Below are 23,873 nucleotides of genomic sequence, written 5' to 3'. Positions count from 1 at the left end.
GACAAACACAAGAACTAAAAAAAATGATATCAAACATTGAACAAGTTTATTTTGAATTACATTTTAAAACACTGTGTCCCATAATATTTACAACCCCCTTGAGTTTTTTTGTCTTCATTTAATCATTCAGAACAAAATACTCTCCTCAAATATTCCTCAATATTTGTGTCCGTGCAGTTTACACTGCAAAATGTCATGCTGCAAAAACACATGAATGACAGCATTACACTATTATTGACAAAGACTTCATGCAGAATTTCTGAGTTGAGTAAATTGTGATCAACAGCAAGATTAACTGAATTACTGCTGATGTGTAGTTACCATCCAGGATGAGAGTGCTGCGGACACCTGCTATGAACAATACATAGCAGATGCTTTATTAATGTGTTATAGCTGTAAACAGTAATATGAAAATAATTGGCTAAATATCAGAAAATGTGTCATACATCCTGGCACAGATTTGGGTATGCAACAGCTAAGATCTACTTATTTACTGATTCTTTTAGTATACAGCTGTAATATTAACAATAAGCATAAACATCGACCACACTGCTTGTACAAATATGTATGTTACATGTCTGTCGTGCATACACATGATTGCACACATACACACACATTCACACACACTCACACTCACACACACACACTCACACATACACACACACTCACACACACTAAACTGTACATAGATTCATATGGTCCTCTTTTCATACAACAAACATCTCTTCAACGGCTAAATTGAAAGAGACGATAGAAACAAATGCAACATAATTAGTTAATACATACATATTGGGTGATACAAAATAAATATACAATTAAACATACAACATTTGAATATATTCTATTGTGGGTCCTAATTAACAGTAGATTGATTTGAAAAGCTGCTGCAGTGAGAGCTGCGGGGGAAGGAAAGCGTCTATTGTGTTGGTCGGCAGGTTCACTCTGTGCTGCCAGAGGCGATCCTCTCCTGTCTCCGCTTCATGATCTCCTGGAGCTCTGAGTCTCCCTTGGTGTTCTGTAAAGAAATCACAATAATTAATCTTCCTTTTCTTTAAAAAATAAATGTTCATGGATTCTTCTACTACAAAGTTTAGAATATAGAGAGATACATAAAGGCACCACATTTTCAAAAGCAACAGAAGCAAGACACAGAAACTTTATTTATCTGACTATCATTAAAGATGTTATTTGGGTTTAATGTTGCGAATCATTAGATAAGGTGAGAGTTAACAACCATGCTAGCAGCTTTGTTCATCATTTTTGTGTAGTCTGTTAACATTTGACAATTAGCAGTACGACTGAGGCTGAAGAGGTTAGTTTTGCAGATAGTTGGTCATAAACCAAAGTATTGGACAAATAAACATCACTAAAGTTACCACAAGTCATCCTCTGGGTAACATGGATGTCTGTACCAAATGAGTGTGTGACTGACCTCTAGCTGTGTCTTCTGCACAGTAACCTGAAGGTAAATACGACTGCCTTCTTCTCCACACACCGCCTTCAGTTCTTCTTTGTTAAGGGAAAACAGCTGGGCTCCTGTCAGGATCCCCAAACATTCAACCGCCCTGTGGAAAAATGTGAGGTGATTACTTCATATGTTATTTAAATATATCAAAATTAACTGTATTTACAAACTATATATTGTTTTAAGCAGAGACAGACTAATTGCTTATACACTGTAGACCCAAACAGACAGTTTTCATTGCACTTTGTTATGTCAGACTCTGAAAAGCACCACAAGTGTCACAAAGCTCAAGGACCTGGGATTAAACATCTCACGGTGCATGTGGATCCTTGACTTCCTGAAGGCCAGACCCGATGTGGTGAGGCTAGACGGATACACCTCTTATACCCTAATCCTTAAAACTGGGGCACTCCAGGGCTGCATTATGAGCTCTCTGCTGTACTCCGTATAAACACACGACTCCACTTTCGATCACCATCATAAAGTTTGCTGTCGACACAGCTGTGGTGAGCCTGATCACAGATGACAATGAAAAGGCCTATCTGGAGCTGTAAGAGTAAGGATAGGGGAATCATTAAGGATCCCAACCACCCAGATAACAGCCTTCTGTCCCTGCTGCTGTCAGGAAGATAGTATCAGATGTACCAGGCCAGCACTGAGAGGTTTAGGAAGAGCTTCTATCCTCCTCAGGCCTTTAGGAACTTAAATGAGGTCACTGCCTAAGTGTCCCCCACACCCCTCACACCCCTCACACCCCCACAATCATACATATATATGTATTACTTTTCCTATCCTATTTAAACTCTTTTTACCTTTTTTTCTATAAAGGATTACATTTCACTGTGGCTGTACCTTATATACAGTATCTCATAGAAGTGAGTACACCCGTCACATTTTTGCAAATCTTTCATTATATCTTTTCATGGGGCAACACTATAGAAATGAAACTTTGATACAATTTAACAGTAAATCCATAAGCTATACAAGCTGTACATGCATATCAAAGTTTCATTTCTATAGTGTTGTCCCATGAAAAGATATAATAAAATATTTGCAAAAAAGTGAGGGGTGTACTCACTTTTGTGAGATACTGTAATTACATGTGATCTTGATTTATGAATTGATTGAAAACCACATATGTGAACCTCATGGTGGTGCTAGAGGAAAAGTCACCAACTCAAGTAATCAGGATTCATCCACTAGGGACCATGTGGATTTCCATGGCAAGCCACTAATATTTGTTGAGACATTTGAGTCTGGAGGTAGTGGGCAGATCGACTGACATCCCTAGTTATTACAGTACTTCAACATCAATGGAGAAACTGAACATCAGCTTTGAATGTCTCCTGACTATTCAGTCTGAACTTTAGGGTGTGGGGACTGAGAAAGTATTTTGATTTGCTAGACTGATGGGCGTCACATGACTTACGGTTTAGAGAAACCTTTTGAATTGAGCCATGCGGTGACCTGCTCTGGCTTTGAGTCGAAGCTGAGTGGTACTTGGTTGCTGGAGGGTCGCTCCACACGAAACTTCCTGGTAGGCGGCTGGTTTTTGTTGGCGGTGATCGCCTTCAATAACTCACTGTTGACTTCATCCATCTCTGCAGCACAGAAACAGGACAGCAGCAGAAGTCAAAATCAGAGTGACATCTTAAAAAGCTGTTTGATACTTTGCTGTTTCATCTATAATTCCTAAATCTGACATAGTTTACTTTTCTGTGTTCACTCACTTTTGTCTGTGTGTCTACCCTTGTTGAAACTCTCTCTGTGGTGCAGGCCTCCAGGTGGTGACGTTGTGTAGCCAGGCTGTACAAACACAGACACAAACACAGTCCATGAGAAAGCAAATGCAGCCAACAAAAAACAGGTTTGTCTTTCATCCCATTGTGGGTAATACATTTTTGCCCAGGAGCCAAAAGTAAAATATGTGTGTGAAAGTATCACACGCCAAGATGAGTAGCTGAGTATCAGTACCTGCTGCAGGGCATTGGTGAACCTGCATGCAGCTTTAAATGCATGCAGTGTGTGTCTACAGGAATGCAGACTAGGAACAAAACTGTTGCACAGTGTCAAGGATCACAAGTGCAGAAAGTCTATTAACAAAGCTGCCCTGATCTTGGACACGTATTCAGATGATATCAAAAAGAACAATGACCCCACACTGTTATAAAGCTTTAATCTTCGATATGTAATGCACTCCTTGATTAATCTGTGATCAAATTTGCCAAATAAACTAATATGTTGAATAATTAAAATTACAAATTGTACATACTGTGAATTATTTGCTATCTATCCAAGCTTTTTATACACCGAATTATGAATATATTGCTGGAAGATCACTTTATCGTGGCCTCCGCACACCGTAGCAGAAGTGTTATCTGTCTAGGGTACAATTGTCCTTTTGAACTTTTAACTTTGAAAAAACATTTCCTGCATGCAAAACCAATTTAGTCCACAGGAAGTGATAATAAAACTATATATTTTAGTTGGCAGTTGCCTACATTTCCCAGAATTCATCCTCCTGATAATAATCCTGAGCTTGTGCACTCCAGCAGGTGATCGTGACTTTAGGAGGAGTAAGATGAACATAATACTGATACACATACAGATAATGTAAGTACAAAGTACAAAAATCAGATTAAGAAAAAATATATTCATAACACAAAATATTGAATGACTCTATTGCACTCTGGTCTATTAATGCTCCAATATACAAAATGGATTGAATACTGCCGCAAAACAGTCTATAATTGTTTTCTGTTATGAAATGTCAGTGTCTTTGGTGTCTTTGGTGGATTTTAACTATTTCTTTTACTGTAAGCAGAAGCTTCATACACCCACACAAAGTTTTATTGGTAATAATATGATGTTATTACACCGTAGATACGTGTTGTGCAGGTTACCTGATTAAAGACAGCTTCAGGATCATCTACCTTCACAACATCCAGCATGTTATATGGGACGTAGCCAGACTGGCCACTACGATTTCGTAATTTCCACCACTGTTTGTTGTCTTCCATCACCTGTAAGACACATTTCACATCACAATCCAAAACAATGAAGATCGCAATTAAATCTCATCCTACCCACCAAATATGATACCCAAGAATTAACTACTGTAAGAAACAACCATCCCAGCAAAATGTTAACTTATTTCTTTTAAAACATTGTTAGCTAGGTAACTCATGTTTAAGAAAGTTACAGCTATTTGCATATTGTCCAAAACAAAAATATAAATTTTCCTTTAATATAAATTGCAGCTTTTAACCCAAGTAAAGCCTTTCCACAAAGCCTTCAAAATGAGCCCATACCCCATCGCCAATGGTGCGTGATACTTTAAATTAGGACCTATGGCAAACATGTACTCAAAAAAAATCTATTAAAACTTCGTGACAGAATAAAGCACCTGTGAGATATGAAGTCTGCGGGTAACCCAGTCAGTAGGATTAAAATTAAACTCAAGTCAGACAGCTGACCTGTCTACAGCTGAAATTACTTTGTCACTGGCATTCACTTTTTATGTGTTAGCACCGGACATGGGTTAATTTTTACCACCACTTTCTACTTACTTTTAAAGTTAAGAGTTTTTTATAGCATATAGTTGAGATTTTTGAGTTCACAGCAGGCAACGAAAGGGTTTGCATCATCCCTGACAGCTGCTACAAGGTAAACGTACATCTGCATTTATGCAGAAAAACTAGTGTATGTGTCAATCTTTGCAATGGAGGTACAAAAACGATGCCGTTGTTTTTACCTCGAGGATTTCATCCTGCAACACTGACAGCTCGTTGACATTCCGCGCTACAAAGGGGTAGCGAATCTTGGCATATTTGCGGATCGGGGTCATCCCATTGTAAGACCTGGTAAGACACATGGAAGCCTTTAATCAAAGTTTGACATGTTTTATGTGTTACTGTGTCATGTGAAAAGTGAATGGACTCACTTACCCATTTGATGAAGTTGAGGAATGAGTTCCATAAAACTGCAAAGACAGACAGATTGTTAAATTTTTACGAGTCAGGACTTCTAATGATTAGTGTATTTACCAACAGCAGCTGATAAACATCACACGTACATCATCAGGTGAATGAGTCCTGTAATCAGGGCTGCTGAGAATCCCCAGTGGCCCTGGTGAGACCTCTGTTTCCCACGCGGCTGTCCTGAAGTACTCTGCAGGCGGCTCCCAACCGTTACGAAACTTGGGGTAATAAGGTGGAGCACACTGATCCTTTGGCCACTCGGATCTGCAGGACGAAGAGGAGCAACAACAGGATGTTCAACAGGCGACTTTTACGCTGCCCATCCTGACAAACAATCACAATAATAACATATATGTACCTGGGTCTGGTCCATCCTTCTCCTAGCAGCTCAAAGATGGTCGTCTCTTTGGGGGAAAGGTTTCCCCGTAGGAAGTCGACAGTGTCTTTGGACAGGTGAGGGGAGATAATGGAACGTACGAGGTCAGGACTTCCACAGCTCTGCAGCACCTGTGGACACATTCAGAAGGTGAGTGGCTTTAAAAATGTGTAAAACTGTATCTTCCATTTATTACTTACAACTGTGTATCATTCATTTTTTCCATATTGATGCAAATATATATGCACATATACAGTATATGGTTTCAAAGTTGGCATATATGGAATTTGAACTTCAGTGCTGATTTTGAGTAGTTTCCAATTTCAGTAAAATTTCAATCAATCAATCAATCTTTATTTGTATAGCGCCAAATCACAACAGAGTTATCTCAAGGCACTTTACACATAGAGCAGGTTCTAAACCGAACTCTTCAGGTTTTAACTTTAAAGAGACAAATTCATTGAGGAGAGAAGAAAGAGAAGAAATGAGCAAACAATTTGTGATATCTAATTAAAAGACATTTTTAGAAAGCCTGCGAGCAAAAAAATAAACATCAGTAAACAAATACGTGTTAACTAAAGATTAAGCAGCAGCATTCTAGATAAAATACCATTGAACTACATCATGAATATCTTTTAAATACTCTAAAATACTTATTTAGGCATCTTTCTTAAACTATGAAACAACTAAATACAGCACAGATGTACTGAAGCTGCTGCGTGTTGCCACTGATTGCTGAGTGGTGTCAAACTTTTAATGTTACTCCTCCATCTTTATCTCGACCTTATCAAGCAATCCAACGTGTCCAGAGATTACTAGACTTTATCAATGCAAGGACTAATCACAGCAGTGTTTTTTCTATACAGCAGTATCAAAGGTGTGGTTCAACACTGTGGCTTGGGAAACTAGCATTGTGTAAGTACGGCTGCACCTGTGTCAGTGCCAAAAGCCACGTCGCTCTAGTCTGGTGAGAGTTTAGCAGAGTAGCAGTGGGTGCGGTGCCAGAAAAAATAAAAACAATAAAAGGAATGCCTGATGGCAACAATGCAAACTACACTGTTCTCATTTTGTGTTTTTAAATAGGCTCAATGTGTTCTCCTCAGATACGCCTGGGGGATCAGTCGACATTAACCGTCTCCAATGACATGGAGAAGTTCTGTAGTATGATTTATAATGTAGGTATTCAGAAAACATGTCCAAGATGACGTCATCTCATTTAACACAGTCTTCATCTTGTCTGAACAGGTTTTTGGCTCTTACCATCTCCAGAGGGCCGAAGAGAAAATGAACCAGTTCTGCTGCACTTGGATTGTGGATGTGTTTCTTCAGTTTGGCCTGCAGGGAGCGCAGTGATAGACACAATGAGAAGGTGATGAAGAAAGGGCAGCTGGACAAGAACAATGGAGGTTAGGAGCTGTGATATCTCACCAAGAGGTTGAGGGCCAGCTTCAGTTTCTGCAGGCTATCAATGAACTCTCCTTCAGAGGGGGGCTTGGCTCGCAGGGTCAGCATGCCCTCTGTAAACAACCAGAGCAGACCAGCAACAATGACCACATGCAGACTCCAGGGTTACCAGCCTGCCATGCAGACACATTACAGACCGGACACAGGTTTCACTTTCTGGCCAGGTTTCAAAGTCACAAGCTGACAGATGTTTTAAACTCTGACAAATTTAAATGTTATTTTTCCATCTTCACTAAACGTTACAGGTTTTGTCTAAGGTTAAATAAAGGTTACAGGTTCAATAGTAGTTAGTTAATTAACAGCTTTACAGTTGAAAAGTCCACCTTGGTCAGAGAGTAAAAGCCGAAGAAAGAATGTGCTACGTCAGTGTTTCTCAAGCTGGGATCCAATAAATCTCAAACTTCTCATGATGCCACAAACCAGAGTTATGTCACATAAGTAGGTATGACAATCCTTTAAACTGTATTTTCAGGAGCATGGAAGGACCTTCATTATGATCATTCTTTAAATATTAATTCTGGTTAATTAAGCTTTATTTATTCAGGACGCTTAATTGAAATAAAAAAACAACAACATTTTAATCAATGCATCTGTGTTAGAAATATTTTGATCAACAAGTGACTATCCAGGTTCCAAAGTTGAGAAACAGACTCTTAAGATAGAAAATACATCAGTTTCATCTGTCTGAGTGGTCGGGGACAACACATATTTGTGTTACTTTTACATTGTTATTATCAAAGTAACACTCGCTGTAAGTGAAGTTGGTCCCAGACCAGACACACAGAACATAACAATCATTGTTAATAGTCACGTGTGTGTCTCACTGCAAAGGAAACAAGGTGGGTTGAAATAAAAACAGCATCACACACTGCCAGCGCTTGGTGGTAAAACATTACTCAACATCTTGAAGTAATATTATTACTTTCAACTGTGATAATTAGGACTCACAACTGCTTTTCAACTTTCTACCCATAAATAAGAGGTTAAAATAGTTTCAACTAATCTCATCTCTATGTCATTGCAGCCAATTAAACTACAGTGAGTTTATTTTCTATGGTAATATGAATTAGACAGAATCTCACTGATTGTTGGGTAAAATAAAATCTCCAATGGGTGGAAGAGAAAAGTAATAATATTACTACGTAATGACAGCTGAGTAATAGGTACTGTGTTCCTTAGCAGGACCCCACACTGGCCACTAACACCACACATACAATACATCACTGGATGAGAGTCCCAGGCCACAGGACACAAAAGAGACACAAACATGGCGACGTGAGCAATATGAACATATTGTCACTGCATTCTTTCCACCACATCAGAAGAAAGGGAGACAGACCTGCTGGTCCTTTCTTCTTATTCTTCTTACTCTTGTTGCGCTGGTTGAGCTGATTAAAGGCCTCTGCTGCCTTTTGCAACCGCGCCACAAAAATTTCAATGTCATCCAGGGTACAGTTGAGGATTTGCTGCGGGAGATAAATCCTGGGGTTTAGTATGAAGAATATGACATTATGAGAAGGTGAAAGGAGCTCTGCAAACACTCACCACATCCTTCTCAATGCGGTGGGCAAGCTTTTCATGTGACTCTGAGTCACTCTGTGTAGAAAGTCGTCTGTCTGCATCCAAACACAAAAGAACTTGTGTTTAAAAACATGCTGATACAAGCACAACCACTGTAATGCACTAAATGTGAACTGTGCATGTAAAAAATGAATTATTTTGAGTGCACATGTATTCTCACTCTGTGTGTTTGGAGCAGCCACTCGTCCCTTTGGGGTAGGGGCTGGACCCCTAGGTGCTGAAGGGGGAAGGATGGTCTCTCTGTGATGCTTCATTTTCTCCTGGTTCATCCTGACAGAGGAGGAGGCATCAAGACTTGGGCACCCAACATCAAGTTAGCTAAGCACTAAAACAGGTCATCATCACCTGTTAATATTTGTGTTTGACTGCAAGAGTGTTTGTATGTGTGTGTTTGTGCAGCAGCTCTGTTCTCACTTCAGAGTCTGAGGCCTCATTTTCTTTCCATGTTTGTTGTCTCCCATGGCACTGTCTACATCTGCATGAACCATCTCAGCCTGGAGAAAGACACCGTGAGTCAAACTTAACATTCATTCAGTATATTTAATCTAAATGCAGTTTCACTGACAGCCATAGACGTGGTAACATTTTCTGTCTCTATGTTTCATTGCATCTCTTGCATCCACATGCAATTTCCTTTCATAGTTGACAGTAAATATCTCATTGCATACTGACATTAATATAAATCGTATGATGAACTATCTATTTCAAACTGGACCAAAGATATTGGATTCATTCAATTCTATTCCAATATGAATTATTTCTGATCCTCAGTAAAGTTTAAGCTGCTGCACAGCTGAGGAGCGATCTGACCGAGCTTTTGCTGATGTGACAGACTTTTTTACAGACATCAGACAGATCAGCAGTGTGATCTTTACTGCATCTAAAACCGTACACACAGGCCTTCCATTGACAATTTTATGTTGATTTAGTGCTTAATATGTCCATATGTTTGCTCATATTGACCTGTGGTGTACTCTGTGTTGCTTGCTCCAGAAAAGTCTAGAATAAATAAACTTCAGTATTTACATATAGCCAGTAGATGGTGAAATTGAGTCCGTTGGTTTATCTGAAAAATGTTTTAGCACTTCTCCAAAAAAATCACATCCTACAGATTCTGAACATGTTAACTTTCTATTTTCTCTGACACTGAATGTTGAGGTCATCACAGTTTAGATTAACAATAAAATTCGCTCTCTTTTATCTTCTCTCTGTAAAGACAATAGCAGACAAAACGTGATAAGCAAAGGTCTTTGTATTGATTCCTCTCACCCCAGTCAATGATTATGGCCCCAATTATGATAATCTGCAGTTTTGTTTTAACTTTTCTTTGAACTTACTGGCAGTCATTCTGAACTATCATTAAGAAAGAATATAATGCCCTCTCAGCGATAGATCTTCCCGCAAGCAAATCTCTTTGACCAAGACTATAAAATTTAAAAAAAGAAAAGGATACATAGAAGCACACAGCCACAGACAGAAGAGAAATTTGACCTATAAGCGCTCCAAATTCAGCAGCTCAGATTTATGAATGACATAAAACACAAAGCCAACCACTCATGCAAAGACAATAAAGGATGCAAACTGAGCCAAGGGCTGAGACACACCTCCACCTCATCACAATGGAAGAAGTGTATGTCGGGTTTATGCTGGTCCTTGTCCTGACACATAAGCAGCAACACAGAGGGGTAACGCGTCTGATTCAACACTGTCTGACACATGTGGATTGTGGGTAGAGGAAAGTTCTCCAGCTCTTCCTGTGGGAGAAAAAAGGCAAACTATGTTTAAGTCCTCAGTAAGAATAAAACAACTCTACAAATAGTTGTAGCATGCTGTAGAAAATGTAATAAAAGGAATAGTTCACTATTTTGGAAAATATGTGTATTAGCTCAATACTGGCCCTGACCAAAAGGTAACACCTCTAAAGTCAGCTAATTACCATGTTATTAGTCTTTTGTTTAATTTGTCTAATTTAGCTAAGATGACTGTCTGCAGGCTCCAGCTTCATATTCTTTATACAGACGTGAGAGTATATCAGTCTTATCTAACACTTAACAAGAAAGTAAATAAGCCTATTTCCCAAAATGTCTCTCTGGTCATGGAGGACATTATGACATTCAGTATGTAAAGAAAATCATGTTAGAAATTATTAATATATAAATTGATGGCTGCATACATTAGTTTTTATTTTACACTGCCAAAAAAATGTATTCATATAAATGTGTTATCATATTTAATAGTTCCACATTGATTGCAACTTAAAGAGGTACTCCTGTCATTTAGTATACACTTTCAAAAAGTTGAGATATTAAAGATGTCCATATCGAGGCTGAGATATCTTGACTTTTAGCTCCTAAAATAGTGCATTCTAAAGTCCCTATAATGCAATTTCATGGCATCTTTCATTGAACTCTCTCTTCCTGGTTAAACGCCCACATCCTTCAAACTCACTTCTATTTTGTAACTTGGCTTTCTGTTAAAATTTGTAGTCTGAGCCCAAACTGAGATACCTAATATCACTTGAGTTATGTTTACAGACTTGACAATACTCCTTCAGAACAGCAGAAAACACCTGTTTTAAGGGACTGAATAAAACTTGTGATTGGTAAATTGACTGTGACATGGAATGTTGTTGAAGTGCCCCATTAACAGCACATATTTGTTAAAGGGCGCTCTGTGCTGCTGGTATAGCATTTTCTGTATCCTTTTGAGAAAAACATTGTGCTTTAGACAAATTAAATATGATGTTTGTGTGTGTGTGTTTGTGTGTGTTTGTGTGTGTTCGTGTGTGTGTGTGTGTGTGTGTGTGTGTGTGTGTGTGTGTGTGTGTGTGTTCGTGTGTATATGGACATATGTGCAGCTGTACCTGTGTGTCACAATCCAGCAGCCTGACGGCCTTGTCGGTGACCTGCAGGAGCATCTCCTGTGTCCAGATTTTGTCTTTTGTATCCAGCAAGACGAGTTTCTTGATGGCATCGTCCACTGTGACAATGGACTCTGTCTTGTCCATGATGAACGTGGAGAGATGCTGAGGAGAAAACAATGTGTTGGTTCAGGAAGCACAAGATTTGCAGAGGCTTAGACCTGGTATGAACTAGAAAAACATTGACTGTATGATAGGAGAGGCATAGTGAAAAGTGGCCACAATTTAAAATACACATCATTTTTTGTTAACTGGCTGCATGACATTAGACATTTTGGAAAATATGCTTTTTGCTTTCTTGTCAAGACTTTCAGTTATGAGAGCATTATTGTTCCTCTCATCTATTTATTCACCAAAATGCAACTTGTATTTTCCTTTAAGCCTGTTATTTTTGTCCAGAAAATACATAAACTGATGCTACATTTCTCATGACGCCTTCAGCTGACAGTTATTTTGCATTACTGGCCAGTTTTATCTGATTTCAGAACTGCAGTATTGCCACTTTCATGGCTCTGCATGTGACTGCTGCCACCATGGCTGTTATCTGTGATTACCTGCCTGTGTGATAATGGGGAGGCATTTAGAGAAATTCAATCCACACAGACATGGGACATAGTTCAACACCATCTTGGGTATGCAGTACATTTCTGTTTCTGTCTTCCCACAAATGAGATGTAATCGAATGATTAAGTAGTGTGTCAGATTTTATCTTTGAGCAAAGGAACAAAATACCATAACATTTATATTCATTGCTTGGACTTTATCCTGTTTCTCCAGCGAGGTTTACTAACCTGATTTGAATTATAGATCCATATACTAATCTTTTTCATTTTAGCCTTGTATGTGTTTCACCATTTTGAGAATGACAGAAAACAACTAGAGACATTGTTGTAATGTGATCAACAGCTAACTGTGAGATTTTAGCATTTAATTGTATAATTTCATGTACATTTAAAAATTATATAACTATCTCTGCTATCTCTATCTCTATGTAAGATCTATAGAGCCTTTATCTCCTCAGTCACCAGGCAGGTTAACATGTACAACTTACATGAGCAATCCAATACAACACAGTAAATTAAATCATAGTTCATTTAAAATGATAGTACACAGCATGCATAGAATAAAAGGCAATTGTTCCTTATCACGCATTATAAGGTTTGTTAAAAAAAAAAAAAAGATTAAACATTAACTTTGTGATTCTCTGTAATGACTATTTTCAACTTGGATAATGATTGAAGGTAACAGCCTTTTGAGTATGAGCCCCTTACAGTGCAGCTCAGACGGGGGCTTCATTGTTTTTTATTATCTGCTGATGATTTTCTTGACTGATCGACAAATTGTTTAGTAAAAAAGTCCAAGGTGACATCTCTTAACAGTCACAAGACATTCAATTTATAATTACACAAATCAGAGAAAAGCAACAAATCCTCATAAGTGAAAAGGTGGAAAGTTTTTAAGCTTGAAAACAGAAAATAGTTGTCGATTCATTTACCTCAACTGAGTAATCAAGTGATTGATGGATTCTTTAAGCTTTGAGTTAATAAAGCTTAAGAATTAAATATACACCTATTCTCAAACTATCCAGTTTTTCACATTAATTCAAACGTTAAAAAACAATTCAAACACAGCCTTGTTTTGCTTTAAGACAAACATAAACACAGCAGCTCTTACCTCAACATGATACTGCGACGTCTCCTGCATTATATAATTGGAGTTGGAATATTTTTTCCTTTGCTCTGTTGAGAAGAAAACAAAGATGTTAGAAAATGAGAAACGTCCCCGTCCTGCCAGCGATTTTACTGTATGTTTAAATATATAAACAGCTGACCGAAGGGCCACATCTTGTCTGAATCAGCAGTGAGCAGATGAAATGAGACTTCTGTGTGCGAGCTGAGAAGACCAAGAGGGCAATAAGGAAGTAAGGACACATAATGTGTCTACTCCTATTATACAGGGCAATTGTAAACTTTACAGTCAACTAAACTAGATAGCCACATCTAGTGGCTACACACACATCAGACGCCTCTTTTAGACATATGATAGTATATTTTACAGCTATATGAACTTTTCTCTGCATGAAACACAAAAGTGATCAAACTAATTCATTTGTGATATTAAATAGTTTAACATATTTTTTGTCTTAAAGTGCCCATCCAAAAGGAAATATGGAGACATACCAAGAAGTTAATCATTAAATGTCATATCACAGAATCTCTGAGATTGGATTAAGCCTTCTTGTTTCATATGTACTTGGCAAGGCTGGCACGAGAGCTCGCTCCAAGCAGGGCAACAATCAGAGGCACAGATTTAACACAGGGTCAAAGAACAACTCTGATATTTCTCGACAGCAGCGTGCAAACTTCCTCATCTGAGTTACTTTGTTGACACGTAAAAAGTCTGCCTCAGATGGACTCACAACACTACTAGTAGAGAGAGAGAGAGAGTAGTAAGGCAGCTGATAGTACTGTAAGCAGGGAGTGGCATGTTGTAAATCATGTTCTGTTAGTGGTTAACATGTCAAAGTTTCAGCCCAGACATGTTTTAAGACATACAAATACTGTGATTTGATTAATTATTTGAGTCTGATTTGTTTTTTTCACACATAACCCTCAAACATTTTTTTTTAAACAGCAGAGAATTTGCACATTTAAAAAAAAATTATTTTGGGGCATTTTATGTCTTAGTTATAGTAGACAGAGGAAAGATGACAGGAAATGAAGGGAGAGGGAGATGGGGGTCAAATGTCAAGGCCTCATGGGTTTTGGACTTTTTGTTTGTTCTCTCGGTTTTGCTTTTTATATTCAGGTGGTGTAAGTATTTTCAGTTTTTTTTCTGTTCCTGAACTCCTCCCAAGCCCATTTTCCACCCACACCTGCCCTGTATCAGGTTGGTCAGCCCTGCCTTGCCCTCAGCCTTTACAGTACACCCGTGTGTCGCATGTCCTACTACTAAATGCAAGATGTCTCCTACTTCACTAAAGGAGGTTTGTTATGTAGAAGCTTAAAATGACCACATTAAACACGCTCATATTGGACCATGACTGACTTCAAGACGGGCTGTGATCAAAATCATCTTTGTACGTGCGATCCAGTCAGGAAACTCACATCAAGGTTTTCACAATTTATTGCGACAATAAACATTTTATTTGGGCGGAGTAACTCTGTTCCAATCTGAGCAAGCTTAACACGTCCTGTCCCTGATCTCACAAACCCCCCAGCAGAGCCTGAGATACACAACATCTGATGACCATGAACACATTAAAAAAAACATTCAACATCACAAATGTCAATACACGAGGAGCCTGGGGAGGTGGATGGTATTTCATTTGGAGGCAGGCAGCAGCAGTGTAACAGCGAAGGCAGAACTCAGTGGTGTTGTAGGCAGGCTGAATGAGTGCCAAATGTTTGTAAGGACTGCCTATCATGAGACGAAGGTCGTGGACATACATGACTGAACGGTGTATGAAATGTGACAATAAACTGACTTCCATGCCTGCTTGAACAACCACCAGGCTCTATCTATTAAACTGAGAAAAGTGAAAGTGAGCACTGAGAAACTTTCCCCCTTCTGCAAATGAATTAAAATCTTAATTCATCTTCTAGCATCGAACTCTGCACACATATCTTACTACACAGTGAATGTCAAACATCCAAGTAAAAACAACGCCTGCAACTTGTTTAGACCAATAAGGTCGAGAATGTTTAAATGGCATTTCGAATCATAGTGATGCAAACACTTGAACACCCTTTGTGAAATTCCACTTATAGTACATCATTGCTTGTGCCATTGGCTGAAGTCATCGAGTGTGCCAGTGTGCTCATTGACCTATTTACCAGGTGAATAGTCTGCGGGTAACAATTACGGTTAAATGAGAGCATGTTCCTATCAAGTCCACTGCCAGATCTCATATCAGATCTCTTTCTTTCCCCCACCCAACAGAGTCAACATATTGATGCCACACACAGACTCTTGTTCCCTCTGCATACAAACATTGAGACACATTTCACTTCATGTTTAATGTGGTACAAAGTCCTGCTGTTTGTATAGCACTTAACAAATGTGTATTAGGGCTCTACGGTACATTCCAGTATTTGATATCTCCCTATTGATAATACAGTATCATGTAAACATGGCCTACATAGAGCTCTGACTGATCCATGTTTTTAAAGGGATGACTTTTTTTCTGTGTCACCATCATCATTGTCCGAATGACGCAAGCATTTGTCTTTCCTCTTCCTGCCATTTCCTCTCTGCTGATTCCTTCCTGCTTGGCTCCACACCATACAGGTGAAACACAAGCGTCAGGTGTCTCTCTGAAAGTTGAGCTCCCCCCATGTCTTATTAATGACTGACATTTATGCCAATCAATTCACAGTGCTGCAACAGCTTGCAATAAGAGCCACTTAGCAGGCAGATGGGCAGATCCTCAGAGCTCTCCAGAGTCACTGACCAGTGATAAACATGACTGCTTGGCAGATTATCAAACCAATACATGGCCCAGATCAATCAGGCAACCCAAACTCCCTTTAAACTTGAGGCTCGAGGCAAATGAGACTTGATGTAAAACAACTACAATAAAATATTTATATCTTTGATATGTCACGAAATAGAATAAATAAATTCCTGAATAGCAATGCAAAGACTGAATGCGTCCGACCAACCAGGTGACTTAAACAGTAAGCAGCTCGTGACCTGTTTTTTTTTTGGGGGGGGGGGGGGGGGGGTGGAGGGGGTTAGGGGGGTTGTTTGTTTGTTTGGATTTTTTTTTTCTCTGACTGCATGGCACGCTTTCGATACAGAAGGATACTGCTGTGTCCACAAAGATTTGGCAATAAATTACCAGAAATGATCACATGCACAGATTTCAGAGCCTTTTTCACCACAGAGCTCTTAAACTAATGTTGACCAAACTAATACAAGTTTATGTCATACATTTATTCATCAAGGGCAGTAAGAAGCCAAACATATACTGTCATTCTGTAAAATATAGCACTGGTCTGAGAAAGTCCAAATCAAACCCACACAGCATTAGAGAAAATGCAGTCAAACATCTATCATAGAGATTCAAATGAATTTCATACAGACGCACGAAGGTTTGAAGAAAAACAATGCAACAGGAAGAGAGTAGCATAGTAGCGTTTCCACCTGTTGATTCAATCTCAGTCCAAAGACATTTTACCTGGCAGGGGCATGCTCCTCAACTAAAAACCGTCTGAGAGACTCAAGAAAACCGCCGGATGGCCTGAAGTCCAGGGATGATGATTTTGATGTGGTGCCTCTCTGCTTTGCCTCAAAGCTGCTGATAACAGATCGAGTGGGATGACCTGTGCATCATTTGCATCACCTGTCTACTGCCATGCCCTATGTGAATGACAGTGAGTTTTGCATACGAGAGATTGAGCTGGGACTTTTGCTCTACATGTTTATTCAGCTAGCAGCAATCAACGAGCAGCGAGCAACTGACCAATATCTATCCAAATAACTACTACCGTTATTGATGGTGCACAATATTGTCCAGTCTCCTGCCTCTGTAGTTGGGCAGGACAGGCATGCTGCTGTCATCGTGCAGTGAGAAGGTAGTGGCGACCATCTGCCACACAAGATTAGTTGTGCCAAAGAAACACAGCACAGCCTCGTCACACGTACAGTGGGATATTTCACAGGGATCACAAGAGTGGGTGCAGCCTGTGGATATTTGGATGACACACAGCACAGAAATGTTTCACAGACGACAAGGTGCACAGTCGGATGGTTTGGGAACATCTTGCATCTTGCCATCATCTGTCATTTGAGGATTCTAATTTTGGAATAGTGCAGCCTTGCATGAAAGCAGGTTGTCCTGTCATACCTTGGTGCAGGTTTCTATCTGGGCCAATGATATGTTGCACAATGTTGCTCTATGTTGGCAGTGTGGAGGGAGGTGCTGCCAGGGACCAGTGAGCTAATGTCTGAGGCAGCTTGGGGAGGACCAGAACTGAGAGAGAGGCAGAGTCCGCCTCTTCCTTTCCTCTTTTCAATGTGCCTTTTATTCACCTGCAAGACATGGGCATCCCCACCCTGTTCCAACCACACATTAAAAACAGGCACACCCTGCACTCTCTGCTAATGGAAAATAACTTTTCAGTCTGACAAACACGCCCTTGCACAAGTATGCAACAGCTAAAATAAGATGTATTGCTGAGTTATACCACAGTCATGATAGCTTAGTGTTGGATATAAAAGAACCCAAACGCAAATATGTTCTTCAATTCAAAATATGCACAAAAGACTACAGGTCAGACCAGACAAATACACGCCTGTACACATATTGACGTACATAAAAAAGGCAGATGCACATGACAAAAGATTCCAGCAAGCTCTGCAGGTTTGATACCGAGCTGGAAACTCATGTCCCCTGCCTCCCTCCAATGTCCCTAGTGTCTGACAGAGGTGTCAGGCTGAGCATGATGGGGGCCCTCAGTGGGACCTTGCCCCCCTCTTATCACTGACAGTGAGTTCTGGGAAGAGTACTGTGATAGTCTAGCGAGGCCATGGGGTTGCAGCAACACACCGCAGAGTGAGGGTGCAGGATTTCCTGACGAAGTCATTTGCATTGCAAATCAAACATTGTTGTGATTCGACTCAATTACAATCCTGCTCCTCACAGTTGGACCATTACAGTTTGTAATGAAATTAGAGGATAAAGACTCGGATTATTCCATAATCCATCCAAGATTTGTTCCTACTGAAGATGTAAATCTTTACAAACGGTCCACAAATCAAATCAACCACAAATAAACTGAGGACTATATTTTTCTAGCAAGCATTACTCAAATAGGAATAGATATTGCATTGTCACAGACTTTTTCTGCCACAGCTCAATGTACATTTGGTGCTCTGGTGAGCACTTACAGCATCAGGATGGTAATGAAGGAACATGGTGCAACAGTGTTTACTATACAAGCTTGCTAGTTGGATACATTTATTATTGGTTTTGTTCATTAAATGGGAATTTTTAACAGTATGTACAGTATAGAAATATTCACTGGCAATGAATAATACACGCAAGTACCCTTTACACAAGTAAGTGTACAATCTTCTAAATCACAAGCTATAAATAGTCTGTGGTGACTCATGCCACAGAAATATGGGCAGGTATGATTACAAGTGAAGGGCAGGTAAAGGCATTGGTTTGACAACAGGCTCACAACAAAACACTTCTGACGACAACAACAGTGCAAGTCCTCTCCACACTTCCACACACTCACTTACCGTAGAGGGCCTTGGCGCTGATCTTGCTGTCCGATCTGGCCACTCCACTGCAATGACAAGAAGAGGAGACAGGGTTACGTTGCATGCCCTTCATCTTCTCCCCTGCACCTCTGGATGTCAGTGTCACAAACCCTCTGAAACTCGCACGCTGTCACTTCTCATGAGCACAAGCCCACAAAATAGGAGTGATATACTGTACGGAGATTGTCCGAGGCGACTGGCCAGCACTGGATGAGATTAGCCTGAGATTCTGAGCATATGGACTAGCAAGGGAGAGCGAGAGGGAGAGTGGAAAAGGGAGAGGGGGGAGGTCCGGGGCATGGAGGGAGGCTGGAGCCAGGAACCCAGGCAAAGCAAACAATTCTCAACAGAGCCGCTCTGTGCCCGAGGTCCCTGACCCACACCACCTTCCACACACTGGGTTAGTGATTCTCTTGCGCCTGTGTGATGGTAACTCGGCATAACATGATTAACTAAAGGTAAATACGTCAGGGGAAAGAGGGATGTGTGCCACACTCACTTGGCTTGCCTTGACGGAGGTCCTGGGACACTCATGGTTCGAGGCATCCACCTGAAGAGAGGAAAAGAGAGGATGAGAATGGGAGAAATAAATAAACAATGAGGGGTTGAGAGAGAATGAAAACAGACCTTTTCCTGTGCAATTCAGCTAAAAAAGACCTCTTCATGTTTCTCCTCAATCCACTGTAGTGAGCTCTCGTATACAATCCATGTTGTATAAGCTTAGAAAGCTATAGGTATAGCTGTAGATACAGTATGAAAAGCTGAGGTGTTGTCTGCTTAGCCGCCTGTTCTTCCACTGTAGGGAGGCAGGTGTTGGGCCTGTACTGCTGGTAGTCAGGGGACTGATCTGGGACAATGGCAGACAGCAGGCTGATATGCGCTGTGTAATTAGATCCACTCTATTGACGGCTATATCTGCATAGCTGCAATTAATTAATTTGGTCGGGTTTTACACCCAGCCACGCTAACTATTTGATAATTAGTGTGGCCTCAAAGGAAGCAAAACCAATGTGCAACAGAGAATCTGCCTGAATCTGAGAAATTAACAGGAGAAGGAAATGAGAGAACAAAACTTTCACACTCCGTTCCTGCTGAGCTTGGAGACTCTGTCTTGCCTGTCAAGGTGTGCGCTGATGAGGTTATGTAACACAATCAGGCTTACATACAGCACTCACTGCAGCTAAACACACTGTATCAGTACCTTCTTTGAACTGTGGAAACTTACAAGCTGCTATATAATAAAGTGAGCTCTGTTTGGTTTCCTATACAATGATTAATGGATTGTATCACTAAATTAAATATAACCACTGATAAGTTAATGTTCATAGTGTACTTAACAATGGCAATTTTTTACCTTTCGTGGCTTTTAGAGTCCAAAGAGCCATGAATCACTTGAAGCGACCTGTTTAATGTATATAATTAAATGGTGGTCAGAGGTGAGATTCCTGTGTTACCATAAAGCATTTTAAGTGACCAAGCCAATCTGTAAGCTACATTACTGCCTACCTGTTACTTTGTGTGAGTGTGCTTTTCACAATAGCTATGAACATTTCAGTATTATTCTGTACAAACTGTTAACACATGTACATAGCAGCTATGTCCACATGACAAAGCTTACCTAAATTTTGAAGTGTTAAAATATTTTTGTATGGGCTGTAATATTTTTTTTTTTCAATATCAGCTGATATGCAGAATATTTTTCTTGATTAATCAATGAGTCATTTAGCCTATGAATTGTTAAAAATAGAGGTCATAGTGAGGTCTTCAATCCAAAACATATATGACGAAGCAAAAGAGCAAATTCTCACATATGAGACACTGGAATCATGAAAATGTGGCATTTTTACTTGAATTTTTCTGTCACTCAAATAATTGATCTGTTATTGCAGCTCTTCATTAGATGCATTACACTATACATGCACAATGTAAATACTCTGTATAGCTGTTACAGGTGCAGTCGCTCAAGATTATCTCACAGCAGATCATAAACATAATCTTCCTCTACAGATAATCTCCTCAGATCTTTGGAAACGCACAGAGGGCAAATCAAAACAATAGCTTTAATGGCACTGAAAGTATGATTTTGTTAAGTTTGGGCTACATTTAGCTCCATATCATAACTTTTCAATGGCAACTATAACAAAATCTTCCTGAGAAATGCAAATGAGGGGGGAAAAAAGTTGTATTTACTTTAGTTAAGTCTACACAAAAGATAGACTTCCTCTTTCTGTCCTTATCTCTGGTCATCTTCTCTCTACGCTATTGTCTCTGACTTTGGCACATCGCCAACTGTTATGAGGCAGGTGAAGCCCGAGCAAGACAGGCTGAGTGTCATGAGTTGTCAATCTTATGACAAGAGGACCTCGGCACACCTCTCCTCCACTCAGCCTAACGTGCTTATTGTTCAATAATGACAACCCTTATTCAGAGGTAATTACATGGTATTAGAGCAATAATTACATAAACAAAAGGAGATGAGTTTGAAGGACGCTTACATTAGGCCCACTCACTGCAGCTGGTATGTGTCATATTTAATTCAGTCCTTTTTCAACATTACTGATAATATCTGGCTGTTTTGATTTTCATATTGAATGGAATGAGGTTAGACAAGGGTTGTCATATTCATAGCGCTCTCTGTGATAACAAATCATTCGAGTACAATGAGAGTAGCACTGATTACTTCAGCACACTCACTTTAACTTTTAGTCTCCATTTTAAGTGTTAGTCGTGTGTACTGTGTTGTTTCTTTTTTTCACATGTTACATCTCATGTTGAAGTTAAACTCACTGGCATCTAACATGCTAATAGTGTCAAAAAAATACAAGTAATTAGATTTTCATAAAATGGTGCAAAGTCTCAATTTGAACACTAATCAACAGATATATATATATATCACAGTCACTGTCAATTGTCTTGGAAGTTTAGAAACCCAAACCAGTTTAACTTAGATTTTCTAAAAATTGATAGGGAACACTGAAGTCAGAGTTTAGTTTTTTTTTTTCATGACAAGAATCTAACTTGTGTAAAAAGTGTAAACAAAAACATCAAAAAATGTCAGCAAGTGCTTACTCATCGGGCAAAGTTGGGTCCCTTTAAATTAAATTAAAGAGACAGAAACAGATTTGGTGCCATGTTATTAAAAAAAAGAAGCCCCACTAGAACATTCAGCCCCTTAAATGAATCTCAACAACTGCTCTAGAATAATAAATTGTCTATTGTAACCCGTCCAGCCCTGGGCCGAACAACACATACCTCCTAACACACCCGAAGCTTAAACAAAGTATTAAACAAAGTATTTAGGGCAACAGTGCATGAATCACTACTGATAAGAAATAAGGTAAATAGTTACAATATGGAGATACTGCTATACTACATTACTGCACCTAGAGAGGGATGGCTTATGTAATATCTGAAATAATATGAGCTTGGTCTAAAATGAGCAATCTGGACTTTACCCTGCTCTCTTGAGTAAGCATTTAGTGAGAGATAACAGCTATCTGATCATACATATTTCAAGGCATTCAACCATCTGGCTCAATCACGCTACACTGTTATGATAGTTGGAGGTGATGTTGCAGGTTTATGGTGAGATTGGTCGTGTGTAAAGACTGTATTCTGTGAATCAGGGCACAGCTGCTGGAGAAGCAACACAAGATGAAATCAGGTCACTGACAAGATCTGTACTTGTTCACATGAGATATATTTGATACTCCCAACACACCTTTGACCCTTATTACAGATATCATATTACAATATCAGGCATATTATTATCAATCTGGCAACACCAATATTCCTCATGTACATACTGTTACTATTTTTTATTTCCTATTGTTCATATTGCATGGATACTTACTTATCATTTATTTATATGCACTCTCTATTTTTGCTATCCACTTAGCTGCTGTAATGCTGCTAATTTCCCCACTGTATGACTAATAAAGGGTTATGTTATGTTGTGTTATCTTATTCTCATATAAGCATTTCCCTTAAACCTCCCAGACCAAAATGAACATACATTACTCTCACCACACAGCTAAAACCTGTAATTAAGGTTGTGCCTGACATCAGATGTAAATATATGGTTACAACATGTGATTATCTGTTTCTCTGCCACATCGACCAAGGGCACCTTTACTCTATAAGGACGTAATACCAAAAGTTGTTACAATAAATAAGTGAATTATCCAATATCTGAAGGAATTAATTAATGAAGTACCAATGAAACTTCATATGTGCAGCCTTGATCATTAAACGTTAATAGTGATTCATATTAGGAGACGTTTTCTAATAATTCACAATTACAATAATCACTATAAAAGTATCACTATTAACATATAAGTGGGTCAATCTTTTCAGCCAACGTGAATGAGAAGTCATTAAAGAGCTCAGAATATAAAACAAGTTGGGGAAGATCATGTGAAAGGGTCAAAAGCTCCAGAACCATTTTCCTATGTGGAGTGTTTTGTGGATCCATGTTATGTGAGAAAAGAGAAAGAAAGATATTATCTCATTGAAACTTACAATGGTGTTTTCCTGACGGGATGCTCAAGGTGACAAACGTGGGGGGAGGCAGCACCTGCAGCATCAGTCTGCCATCACAACCTGCAGACGACCAGGACGATGAACTCCGCAGCAGGAAAAGTGTCGATATGAGGAAGCGTTTGTTTTGAAGCAGACACTCCAAGATCAACACTGCAAAGTATCCAGTTTCTGTCCAAAGAAGTGCGCAAACGTTTGTTGTCGGTTCTCAGAAACAACGACAGAGCAGGTGAGTGATAGCTCGCTTTGCAGGTAACTCAATCTCAGAGGGGA

The 23,873-nt window shown here is 39.4% G+C and overlaps 1 protein-coding gene across 1 annotated transcript; it reads right to left on the bottom strand.

Moving 5' to 3' along the window:
- Positions 1–24: 24 nt before the first annotated feature.
- Positions 25–23,798, bottom strand: eps8l2 (EPS8 like 2). The gene is made up of 21 exons (XM_053319037.1): positions 23,583–23,798; positions 19,561–19,611; positions 19,041–19,087; positions 13,461–13,525; positions 11,730–11,891; positions 10,471–10,620; positions 9,281–9,360; positions 9,027–9,136; positions 8,831–8,901; positions 8,625–8,751; positions 7,250–7,338; positions 7,082–7,156; positions 5,804–5,952; positions 5,541–5,709; positions 5,413–5,447; positions 5,220–5,325; positions 4,369–4,488; positions 3,196–3,271; positions 2,895–3,066; positions 1,433–1,565; positions 25–1,015 (listed from the first exon to the last, which is right to left on the bottom strand). Exons 2-21 carry the CDS (start codon positions 19,605–19,607, stop codon positions 938–940), a joined length of 2,061 nt encoding a protein of 686 aa, XP_053175012.1. The 5' UTR covers positions 19,608–19,611; positions 23,583–23,798; the 3' UTR covers positions 25–937.
- Between the last annotated feature and the right edge of the window lie 75 nt (positions 23,799–23,873).

The sequence above is a fragment of the Scomber japonicus genome, chromosome 5 (genome assembly GCF_027409825.1).
Source record: "Scomber japonicus isolate fScoJap1 chromosome 5, fScoJap1.pri, whole genome shotgun sequence".
Taxonomy (NCBI): Eukaryota; Metazoa; Chordata; class Actinopteri; order Scombriformes; family Scombridae; genus Scomber; species Scomber japonicus.
Note: the sequence above shows the minus strand (reverse complement) of the source record. Positions and strands in the feature narration are given on the sequence as shown.